Source organism: Bubalus bubalis, chromosome 14 (assembly GCF_019923935.1).
Source record: "Bubalus bubalis isolate 160015118507 breed Murrah chromosome 14, NDDB_SH_1, whole genome shotgun sequence".
Lineage (NCBI taxonomy): Eukaryota > Metazoa > Chordata > Mammalia > Artiodactyla > Bovidae > Bubalus > Bubalus bubalis.
Genome location: NC_059170.1, coordinates 67,344,706 through 67,357,181, shown reverse-complemented (window position 1 = coordinate 67,357,181; position 12,476 = coordinate 67,344,706). Strand labels below are relative to the sequence as shown.

Here is a 12,476-nt window from a genome sequence, read left to right as displayed (position 1 = left end):
AACACAATACTGTAAAGCAACTATACTTCCATAAAAAATTTTAAAATAAAATATAAATTTTGCTTATATAATGAATGCTAAGTCAATAGTTTGGGACTAATATTTCCAAAATCCCTGGCTATAGTTTAAAAAGAGAGAGAGGGAGCTTTGCCCGCAAGTCTAGTCTAACTGACGAAGAAGAATTACACGCATAATGACATCTGATGTGTGAGTTGTATCCAAGGGACAAAGGTGGCATTGCATGGTTAACAAGTGGTGGGAGATGAGCAGTCGGTGGGAGGAGCAGGTGGAGAGAGCGGTGACTAGCAACTTCCAGAAGGAAGGAAGGGTGGACGAGGCTTGCCATCGTTTCTGAGCCAGGCTTTGAAGATGGGGAGGAGAGTGACAGGAGGCAATCCAGACGTGGCTCAGAGCGTTAGGGAGACCAGGCTGGATAAAAGGGTTCGTATCGTGGAAAACAGGTTTGAAGAGATAAAGTTAGGCCGATTCCAGAGACACTTGAAAGCCCTGGGTCTTGCAGGTCAGCTCTTTGGCAGGATTGGTTAGGAAAACGAAAACTGCCAACTTTGACAGGCCTGTGGTCCCAAAAGGAGTCCAGGATTTCAGAAAGGTTAATTAGGTCCATGCAACTCACTGGTGAACGTTGCATTGAGTCTTTGTTTTATTTTTAACAAAGTTTTGAGAGCATAAAACTTGGAGGAAAATGAATTTCAGGACCCCAAAAGTACTTTGGCCAACCTGCCAGGTCAGTTCTGTATGTTTGTGTCTAAATGTGCATTTTTGGTACCTTGGGGGGTGGTTGTGGGGGGCATGCAGAAACTGTCCTTTATGTGTGAAATGGGAGACAGGATGGAGCTGTGTTGCACTATCAGATGTGTTGTGATAACCAGAGCATGATAGTTTCTGTGGAGTTCGTCTGTAAATTACTAGGGGGAGAAATGAGATGATTATTTATAGCCTAAGAATTCTATTAAAGCCCTAATTAAGTTGAATAGTAGAAAAGAAAGAATATCAGGACTCTGTTTCCTTTTAATTTATGGACTGGGCTAATAAAACAATAAAAAGAGTCGATATCAATCACAGCTTCATCTTCTAGGTTATTTCTCATTATAAAACTCATTTTTGTTACTGCACATCACCGCCGTAAAACTAGGAATGAGCACAGAAACAGAAAGTATAGGAAACCATAAAATAGGATTCCTGTCATCTTTGAGTAACTCAGAGCATGTTAGGACAGATGAAGATTGTTAAGAACTGCCAGCATTGGGATGACCCTGGTCCAGTAGCTAAGACTCTGTGCTCCCAATGCAGGAGGTCCGGGTTTGATCCCTGGTCAGGGAACTAGATCCCACATGCCGCAACTAAAGATGCCACGTGCTGCAACTAAGACTTGGTGCAGCCAAAATAAAAATATTAAAAAAAAAAAAACTGCCAGCACTAAGGCTAACAATGTCTCTTGTGTATATTCAGATTATATTATCTCAGAGTGTATACCTTCCATGTAATATGACTCTTATCTTTACTTGCACCCACTGCTTAACCAGAGGAAAAGCCCATACCTGGTAATGATCTACGGTGGCTCAGAAACAGTTTCCACTGTGAAGCTCCTGCATTTTTAATGTCCCTGAAGGTCAAGAAGAACTTATCTTTTTGGAAGCAGGTTGGCTGTTAAATCATTATATTGGGATTTCTCAGGATATAGCCTTCAAGGTAATTTCTATCCTCAGATTGTTTTACTAGATTTGGGAACAAAACTTCCCAATGTTCCTGTGAGTGGAGAATGAGATGATGAAAGAGCGGGATGTGGGTTTGCACATGGATCCGGCCTGCCCTGGGAAGTGGGGGTGTTTTTAAGGAGCTCGTTTCTCCCTCTTTTCCCAGCCGAGGCTGTGCTTCTGCCGACTGTACCTCGGCTCTGGAAGTTCACAGTGGGGTCTGGACAGGGGTTGGGGTCTCTAAGCCTGGATCACAGTCCACGGGTTCAGAGCCCCAAGACCCAACCCAGATCTTTTGTGAAGAGTTTGCCTTGGCAGCGAGTCGGAGCGGTTCTCATTTTAGAGTTGTTACACAGTCGTGCTAAGCAAAATTAGTTCCACACCACTTGGTTAAGGAGGATCACTTTCCCCTTCATGTTCGGAACTGCAAAGACAATAATCACCCTTGTGATTCCGTTTAGCTTGTCTGCAGGGAATCTTAAGTCTCAGAAGAAGTTGATCCCCTCCCCCCACCCCAGTGGGACAAAGCCTAGTAGTTGAATGGAAGGGAACTCATCTGTTTGTTCCAGTTTAGATTCTTTAGTAAGCTGGGTCTGGTCAGCCTTTGTCTGGCTAATTTCGAGCTAAGTTGTGATCCAAGAAAAGTTTAAATTCAGGGTTTCTCCCTCCAAGTAAAGCCAGGCTGTCTTCAGCATTTCCTTTCTAGACTGTCCCCAGGTTTCTTGACTGTGGATGTCTCCTTTGCTTCTCTCACTAAATCCAAACTCATCTGTCCTGTATCACCTCCTGAGCCACTGGGCCTTGCAGAGTTTCCCGAGTTTCCCAGGAAAAGTCATTGTTCCTCAAATCTCTAGGGAACCTGGTCGAAGAACTAACATCCCACATGCCATGTGCCAGCTAAGCCCGAGTGCCACAACTGGAGAAGCCTGTGTGCACGGCAAAAAGCCCAAGCACCACAATGAAGACCCCCCCCCCCAATGAAGACCCCCCCAAATTTTTTTTTAACTTTTTTAATTAAACAAAACAAAATTCATGCCCTGCTTTGCTCAGGTCTGCTCCTCGTACATCTAGTTGCACTTCCTCCCTTTTCCAGCTCGTTTGGCATTGTGCTTTAGCCCAGTTCAGCACTTCACCTCAACCACTCACCACTTTTCAAACAAGCCATGTGTTTCCATAGCTTTGCTTACTCTCTGTTTCGAATGCCCAGCACGGTTTGCTTAATTAGCAGTCTCCTGAAATCTCAAACATCTCTTAGCGCTGGCCTTTCTGAAAGTCCCTGAGCCCTCCCAGGGAGTGTGGCCACCTTCCCCTTGACTCCCGTGTGCCGTGTCATGGCGCAGAACACAGCGATGCATCCGCCCGCCGTTACAGTTGGCACCACGTGGCAGTTACGTGTGGAACGTGATAAAAATGCACACGCTCAGGTGTTACCCCCGAAGATGTTTTCAGTAGGCCTGGGTCTGACCCATTACTAGATTAAGGACCAATACCTTGACCAAGTTCCCCTGAGGAGGAGATGCTTCTTATTCACCTGCCTGTTTTTTTCTAGCACCTGGCATCTGCTCCTTGTGAAGTAGGAGAATGGTAAACATCAGAAGAATATGCTGAGATTAGAGAGGAAGTTGGATTGCAAAGGGAAGCAAGGAGTGATGGGTAGGCGTGCGTGCTAAGTCGGTTCAGTTGTGCCCAACTCTTTGCGACCTTATAGATTGTAGCCCACCAGGCTCCTCTGCCCATGGAATTCTCCAGGCAAGAATACTGGAGTGGGTAGCCATTCCCTTCTCCAGAAGACCTTCTCAACCCAGGGATCGAATCCAGGTCTCCTGCATTACAGGCAGATTCTTTACCGTCTGAGCCACCAGGGAAGCCTAATGGGTAGGACGAACTTTGATTCTGCAGCCTGGCGGTGGGGGTGGGTGATTACTTTTAGGAGAAGGGTGACATCACAGTGGTGTTTCAAGATTAATCCAGCAGGATGGTCATGAGTGGAAAAGGTGAAGAGCAGAGTCAAATGTGGTAAAATGTGGTCCTGTGCTCGGGAGGGGGCCCAGAAAGGAAGTGGAACCAGCTGACATTGTGCAGGAAGAATCAACAGGGCCGGGCAGCTGGCTGGCTGTGAGCGGCAGGGACAGGGAGGAGCCAGTGATGTCCCCAAGGCTGTTTGTGTGATGAGGCTGAAAGCTGCTGTACCTGAGATAGGTCTTTGACAAGATGACTCAGCTCTAGGGTTTGGTGAATGATGGAAAGACCCAGATCCTTGGATTGCTCTGTAGGCCTGACTGTGGCCAGTTGGAACTCTGGTGGACGGGGGTGATGGTGGAAGGAGGGCCGGCTGCCTTCCATCCAGGCCATTCGAGGTCTTTCTGGAACGTACAGGGGAGGGGTGGGTGGGAAGCCACCTTCCCCTCTGGCTCCCATGCACTTGCTGGGCGTGCACTGGCCTCACCAGCCACAGCCCCGTCAGCTCCACCAGCACTGTCAGCTCCGAGAGCCACGACTGGCCGCTCTTGGCACATGGAGATTTACCAAGACTGTGGATCACTTGCAACCTTGTCCCGATAAACTGGACCTCACCAGAAAAGGATACTCCTAGTAAATGCTGAGAAACAAACACAGGAAGCCTAACAAATGAACAGAGAACATGCACACACGGCTGTGGTTCCCTCCGTGGTGTTAACCTGTGACGCCTCCTGCTCTGCTTCCCGGGAGAAGGTGGTTTTCATCTCTGGGGCCCTCTTACCAACCCTGGTCTCCCTTTGTATAACGTGCACATTTGCAGCCATAAAACGTGAGCCCTTGATTGGGCGAGGAGATGAGACATTGCGAGGTGGTCGTGAACTCACAGACCCTCAGCTTCTGGCCACTCTGTCAGATGGGTCTGCTCCCGCTTCTTTATCTCTGGCTGTCCCCTTGACGGGGCAGACCCGTACTCCTCTCGCTCAGAAATCCGTCCCCCCTCCATGGCTCTCCTGGGGAATTCTATACTTTTGGCTCCTGGAGAATGAGGACCAGGAACAGCCCCTGGTTCTTGATTCCTTAAGAGATGAAAGAAGATTGACTGTGTGAGCCTGTGAAGGGTATTGAGCCAAGGTCTCCACTTTCTCCCCCACAACCTCTGGCTTCTGAAGAATTCTGATTAGTTTCCTCATCTTCTTTCAACGGAATTGTTTGTAGAAGTCTAAGCACTGCAGTTTTCCAGTATCAGAATAACTTTTAAACTGCGGGTGTGCACGCGTGCTCAGTCATGTCTGACTTTTTGCAACCCCACGGACTGTAGCCCACCTGGCTCCTCTGCTAATGGGATTCTCCAGGCAAGAATACTGGAGTGGGTTGCCATTTCCTCCTCCATGGGATCTTCCCGACCCAGGGATCGAACCCATGCCTCCTGCATCAATAGGCAGGCCGATGGTTTACTGCTGAGCCATCGGAGAAGCACAGGAGAAAGACTTGCTCTTGGATGGTGTGGTCAGTTACTGCCCCCGCCCCACGTGCTGCACTCTGCGCAGACCCCGAGCCAAGTCTGCCGAGGGACTTGGCAGGACAAGCCAGGTCCTGTCCCACCCAGCACACAGCCCCCAGGTCCCTCACTGGAGGTGAATCAGTACCTCATTTCCTGTCTTTCCTCTTGCTGTTGAGGGGACGCCTTACTGCCCGCCCCCCTTTCTATGAGTCGTGATGACTTAGTTCAGGATGAGGCGGTGCTGAGTCAGGGGGTAGGAATCTGCAGGGCAGAAGGAATCTGAGAATTCCTGTCCCACTTCCCACGTGACCCCAGGACGCAGCTGTGATGCCTCTGTCTGCCTTCACCTAGCTCTGTCACCGGCCACTGCCATTCACACACTGAGTGTGTCCGCTGTGTGTGTGTGTGTGTGTGTGCGTGCTCAACTCACAGCAGGCACTTAATTCATTAGAGTGATACTCTTGGGAGTTTCACCACCGATACTTGAACTTCTGAGTCTCATTTTATTGGCTGTGTGGACAGTTCAGGCTTTCTTATTATTTATTTGTTTAGGCTTTTTCTTCTTTTTAAAAACTTATTTGTTTAGGCTTTCTTATTGTTAAGTTGCAAAACTTTTAACATTTTCTCAAGTCTTTTCTTTTTAAATCATTTGGCATAATAGTGACTTACAAAAGGGTATATATGCTCAGAATTTTCTGTTCCCTAGCCTCGCTCCTAAATTGCCTTTTGACTAGTGCTGATTGACCTGGGAAATAAAGAGAAATGGGGGTGAAGAATAATTTCTTTTTTAATCTGTTCTAACATCTCAGGATTTCTATGAGATTGCTCAGTAATTCTGGACGTCTTAAATGACAGGGTCCACCTGACGGTGTTCAATACTGATTAAGTTTTCTCTGAGAATAATACGTGCATTGGGACTTCCCTGGTGGTCCAGTGGCTGAGACCATGCTGCCAGCACTGGGGGCCGGGTTCAATCACTGGTCGGGGAACTGGATCCCACATGACGCAACTAAGAGTTCCCACGCCACAACTAAAGATGCCACAATGAAGACGGAAGATCCCAAGTGCTGCAGCCCAAGGAAGAAAGAATAGAAGTAATGTACACACTGGTGCCTGTACATAACCCAGATAGTACCTAGGGCTGTTTTAGCTCATGGCCCCCTCAGGAATCTTCAGGGCTTGTAAGGCCTTCCAGTGGCGCCTTCTGTCTAGGGAGGGAAGAACACCCGTGTCTTCACTCGCTGTAATGTCAGGTCACGTGTAACACACAGGCGGTGTCTTCCCGTATTCCCCGCTAGGCTTCTTTGGTCTTCTAGACCGTTTTGTTTAACTTGATTATCTATTGTTCAGGGGCTGAACTGAATTTCCTGCTGGAACAGCCAGAGGACTGTACGAGACTAAGGGGCTTGGGTTGGGGGGTGGGGACAGTTTCACTGTCTTTGTCTCTGAAAGTGAAAATGTGAGCTTCCCGATGGTATTAACTAACTGATGGGGCCTTCGCATTTTATGTAGAAATTGCAGTAGCATCATGGCCTCCAAAGTCTAGGATCCCCCAAGTGTCAGTCTTCTGTTAGCAGTTCATTAGGTCTTGTCACTCCCCCTGAACTCTGAACTGTAATGAGGCTGGAAAGGAACCATAGCGTTGTGGTGTCTGAGGCAGAAAAGGCTAGAATTTATGAGCAGCACGGGGAAGCCAGAACTTGAACGTGACGGAGCATGCGGAGCATGGAAGTACAGACCCAGAGAGCAGAGGGGTGTGTCAGAATATGATTTCATCGGAATTTCAGCACCAAAACAATTTTTAGTACACCCATCTTCCCTTAAAAATAACTCTTACTATGAGAATTCCCTGACCCTCCAGTGGTTAGAACTCGGTGCCTTCACTGCCATGGGCCCAGGTTCACTAAGATCCCACATGCTGTGCAGCCAGAAAAAAAAAATCTTATTACTATTCAGCCATAAAGAATAAAATAATGCCATTTTCAGGAACATGGATGGACCTCAAGATTTCATACTAAGTAAAGTAAGTCAGACAGGGAAAGACAAATATCATATGATATCACCTATATGTGGAATCTATATATGAACTTATCTACAAAATAGAAACAGTCACTGACATAGAGCACAGACTTGGGGTTGCCAAGGGGGAGGGGGCAGGGGAGGGGAGGACTGAGAGTTTGGAATTAGCAAATGGAAACTCTTATCTAAGACGGCTAACAACAAGATCATGCTGTTTAGCATAGGGAACTATAGTCAATATCCTATGATAAAAATGTAATGGAAAAGAATGTAAACAAGCATGTGTGTGTATATATATATAAGACTGAATCACTTTGCTATACAGCACAAATCACAACATTGTAAGTCAATTATACTTCAATAAAAACAATCCTTACATCTTCATAATGAAGGAGGAGATAAAGGAGAACTGGAAATGAGCATCACCAAACAAGCTTCCCCTGGGGGGTTGTACTTGTCTTAATGGTGGAGGCTGTAGACCAGCTGACTTTAACTCTGAATGCCCATGTGTCTTGCGGGGCGCGAGGCCTTCACCATCTGTGCTGACTAACCCTTGTCACCCTGTGCTTACTCCTCCAGGGGTGACCACCACCTGGGCATGGGACACTGGCCCCTTCCCCACTTCCTGTGAGTGAGCCAGCGGCTGGGGTTACTGTGGGGATGCCTGTCCATCACCGGAAGTCAGACTCTTGGGAGATGGACCCTGATTCATCACCCGGCTGCAGGCTCGGTGACCTGAGCAGAGGGAGCAGTTTGGAGAGTCAGGCCAGCAGCTCCCGTTCCAGAAGCCTCACTCTGGTGAGTGACTGTTTCTCTGGTGCTCTGTGTGCTTGAATGTTGGCTGACTTCGCCCCCCCTCTCAGGAGTATGTTACAGCATCCTTTTGGGGTAACTGGCCTGATGTTTTGGAATATTTTCTCTCTGAAGTGGCATTTTGATGTTAATCATCTTAAGTTTTGCACACATGCAGAGCAGAGAATTGGCTGCTGCAACCCAGAGCACACCGTACCTGAAGGCGGCCACCAGTCCAGCCCAGATACCTACCTTTACGGTCCAGTGACTGGAAGATGGGAAACACCTCACAAGATAAATCAAATTCACTTTAAAACAGATGTTTAACTCCTTTACAAGTATTAATGCTTCCATATCCCTTTCTCTCAGCATCCAGACTTTTACATGAGCATCAACAAGCTTTGGCCACTTGAGTGAAAAAAAAAGAAAAAAGTCTTTAAAGTTAAGAAATGACCTTTTGGCCCTCCCCACCCCTCAGGGTTAGGGATGGAGACCTTCATATTCATAGAGGGAAGGACAGGAGAAAGTTCATCTTGAATCTTAATAATAATGGTCCATTGTTCTTCTCAGCCTGCCTTCTAATGGGAGCATGAATTTCCTGCAGATACATGGAGCCCTGAAATTAACCTCAGCTGTGCTGAACATACCCACTGCAGTATCCTTGCCTGGAGAATTCCATGGACAGAGGAGCCTGGTTGGGCTACAGTCCGTGGGGTCGCAAAGAGTTGGACACAGCTGAGTGACTAATACTTTCACATACTAAACATAGGGACCTACCTGGTGGTTCAGATGGTAAAGAATCTGCCTGCAATGCAGGAGACCTAGGTTTGATCCCAGGTTGGGAAGATACCCTGGAGCAGGGAATGGCTACCCATTCAAGTATTCTTGGATAATCCCTGGAGAATCCCATGGACTAAGGAGCTGGTGGGCGACAAGTTCATGGGTTCACAAAGAGTCAGACATGACTAAGCGACTAACACTTTCACTTTTCATGCTGAGCATAAGAAAGAAAGAGATAGAGGGCAATTAATAGTAATAATAATAGAATCTTATAGACTCCTACTTGGAAAAAAAAAGAAATTTTTTTCAACCACCCTGCTAAGTATGTAATAAATTTTATTTGATTGATTCACCAAAGGAAAAATATGTTACAAATTACTCTCTGAATATCTGAGAACCTATAAATCCTTAAGTATGGAGAATTGGGGACTAATTTTTTAATTTAAAAAATGTATATGTTAAAAGACATGTTGAGACTTCCCTGGTGGCTCAGTGGTAGAGAATCCCCCCTGCTAGTGCGGGGGGATGCAGGTTCAGTCCCTGGTCTGGGAAAATCCCACATGCCACGCGGGGCAACTAAGCAACTAGTGAAGCCCACACGCCCAAGACCTGTGCTTCGGAACAAGAGAAGCCACCTCAGTGAGAAGGCCGGGCACCGAAAGGAAGAGTAGCCTCTGCTCACCACAGCCAGAGAAAGGCCACGCAGCCACGAAGACCCAGCACAGCCAAAATCTGCTTACCACAACCAGAGAAAGGCCACGCAGCCACGGAGACCCAGCACAACCCAAAACAGACAACTTGGTTTTTAAAAAGACACGTTAAAAGACTGGGTAGAGAAGACATACAGATTAATACTCCAGCAATTGGTGGAATCTGTTCTCCAAAGCGCAGCTGGAAACAGCCCTGCCCTGATGTGAATGTGGTGTGGCTAACTGAGGAGCATAGTCTGAAGGCTGCCCTGGGAGCCTGCGGGGAATAAAGCTGCGAATGGTCGTCAGATGACCTCGCTCTCTGAGGAAATAGGTGTAGTGTATATTATGTCAGTGTTTGAATTATTTTTGTGTCTTTCACATTCATTGTCTTGTTGAACTTGAGGCGGATCTCTTAGCATCCTCTCTTCCATGGCCCCTTTTGCTAGAAAGTCAAAATAATCCCTTCTGTCTCCTCCTGGGAGAGACCATGACCCCAGGTGTGTCTAGTGCTCTGAATTTGGGGCTGGCAAGTTGCTACTTTTCCACCTCTGTGGTAGTCCTGCGGGGTGCCCTCTTCACATGAGGCGTAACGCCCCCTCCCACCACATCCCCTGTGGTGGCTCACACTCATACACTCAAAGACAGACAGGGCTTGAGGGAGCTCTGCAAACCTGTCCATGGAGGACGCTTTCTGTCTCTTCTGTGTGTGTGATTTTTTGCGTGCATGTGTGCTAAGTTGCTTCAGTCGTGTCCGATTCTTTGTGACCCCATGGACTGTACTACAGCCCACCAGGCTCCTCCGTCCATGGGATTCTCCAGGCAAGAAGACTGGAGTGGGTTGCCATGCCCTTATCCAGAGGATCTTTCTGACCCAGAGATCGAACTCGTTTGTTTTATGTCTCCAGCACTGGCAGGAGGGTTCTTTACCACTGGTGCCACCTGGGGAGCCCGTGTGTGATTTCTCACTCTGCTCAGACACTGAAACACGTTCTCAGAGGTGAGGGAGCCGGTGGAGCCTGCAGTCTGGCGGCTGTGGTCCATCCTGACAGAATAGGCTGCAGGTTTGCTCCCCGGGGCAGCGGATTCTGAGATGGAGGTCACAATGCAGGAAGCTTCTTAGGCCCATTCCTGGGCTCAGCATCTGGAAGGAAGAGGAAGTGGGACTTGGGCAGAGAGAGAAGCTGTGATGCAGGCCCAGCGAAGGCCTCAGCTGATCCTCAGGAAGCCCTGGTGCCGGGAGGCCCTCCAGCAGTCTCTCAGTGGGCTGAGCGTGGAGCCTGGACGCCCACTACTCAGCCATCAGCCCTGGGTGGGGACACCCCTGGAGGGAGGCACGACCTTGACAGGACAGTTCCCAAGGGGACTGGCAGCTGAGGGCCGCCTACCAGCAGCACGCCTAACAGGTGGGGGACGCGTCTCATCCCCAGGGCGCATCACACTCTTGGCCATGAAGGTGCAGGAGGAAAGGAACAGAGCCTTTCAGAGGGACCAGCATCACCAGAGCAGCAATAAGATGTTTGAATCAGAAGAAGCAAAACTGTGAAATGAACCTGGGGAGTTTGCAAGAGACCACCATGTAAATAAAGCTCTTTATGCAGTGTCCGTCTAGGCAGGTGGGGCTTTCATACCTTCTGTCAGATTTGGAGAACGTGTGTGATGCTGACTCTTTGTCAGGACGTGAGACCCAGGGAGTCATCTTCAGAGACCAAAGCTCTTCTTTGAAAGGAGGTCTGTTAAGTTTCAGCTCCGGTCACAGGGAGAAATGGTTTATTGTGAAACTTTTATCATGGATGTATTTATGGTAAAATATTAGAAATACCTTTCGGTTCAAAGACGAGAAAGACTGTAGATCTCTTACATTTGTAAACCCCAGGGGGTCAAGGTGAGCAGGGTGAGCACAGCCTTACAGCTCTGAGCTGCCTGTGCTGGAAGGCTGTGGGCCTCAGAGCTGGGGGATGTAGGTCCCACAGTGGAGCCAAGCATAGATCAGAAGGCTGTTCCCCAAGGTGTTTATAATTCCTCTTAAGCCCTCCAAGAAATCTGTATGCATTTTTCCGTTGCTTTCTTCTTTACTGATGCTACTCAGTAGCCTGAAAAGCAGCTCAGAATAGTAATAAACACAGGATATTGGAGACATGCCTGGGTTCAAGTTAAATTTGCCTCCCTTTGTAAGCTGGAACAGCTACTTAATCACTTTCTCCATCAGTTCAAAAAGGGGTGGGGGGCTGAGAGGGATAGTGATTTCTTTCTCCAGGGTTACTGTAGAGATGAAATGCCCAGTGCCTAACCGGTGCTTCCTAATTGCTGGTACCAGCTTCTCCAAGTGCCCTGTTAGCCCCGGGTGGAGAATAGCACCACTTCTTTTTGCCTCTTCATCTTGTTTGGGCCCATGCTCTCTCTTCTATCCGCCTCTTATCAGTAGCCTTCTGAACGTCTTGCTTTGACCAGTGAAGAAGAGATGGTAAAAGGAAAACTCTCCCTCCTCCCACCCAATGTCTCACCCATTTTGTAATTCCACCCATCTTATTGTGGGGCATCACCTTGAATTTAAATTAAAGAATGCCTGCCCTCTATTCTTTTCTATCCGGTAAAATCTTACAATAACACTGTGACATATTTGATTCATCTGTATGTTCATCCTTTTATGTAATAGAGAATAGTTGTGGAAACGGCATTACGGAATCTATACTTGTATGAAGCACGTCATTCAGTTATATTCTTATATTATGTTTGCTTGATTCGGTCCATACCCCACTCACCTACCTGCTTCTCACTGTCTGATGGAGGATGTGCTCCCATCCCATTCCAGTACTTTCTACCTAGACCAGTGGACTCTTTTTAAGCTTCAAGCATTTCGCTTCATGGAAAAATCACTGGGCCAACTTTAGCTGTCATCTCTTTTTATTTCACAGTTGTGTCTTGCTTAGATAGAACTGACACACTGAGAAAATCTGGCATTTGATTTTAAATGGCAACTAGAGAAGGCAATGGCACCCCACTCCAGTACTGTTGCCCGGA

General features: G+C 47.7%; 1 protein-coding gene across 2 annotated transcripts in view; it reads left to right on the top strand.

Moving 5' to 3' along the window:
- Window positions 1–12,476, top strand: part of PROSER2 (proline and serine rich 2) — a 40,861-nt gene that overhangs the window by 11,808 nt on the left and 16,577 nt on the right. For both annotated transcript variants that reach the window (XM_006077738.4, XM_044928239.2), the window contains exon 2: window positions 7,774–7,992. In XM_006077738.4, the coding sequence (XP_006077800.2) occupies window positions 7,855–7,992 (138 nt within the window). In that variant the 5' untranslated portion in view covers window positions 7,774–7,854. The remainder of the gene's footprint in view (window positions 1–7,773; window positions 7,993–12,476) is intronic.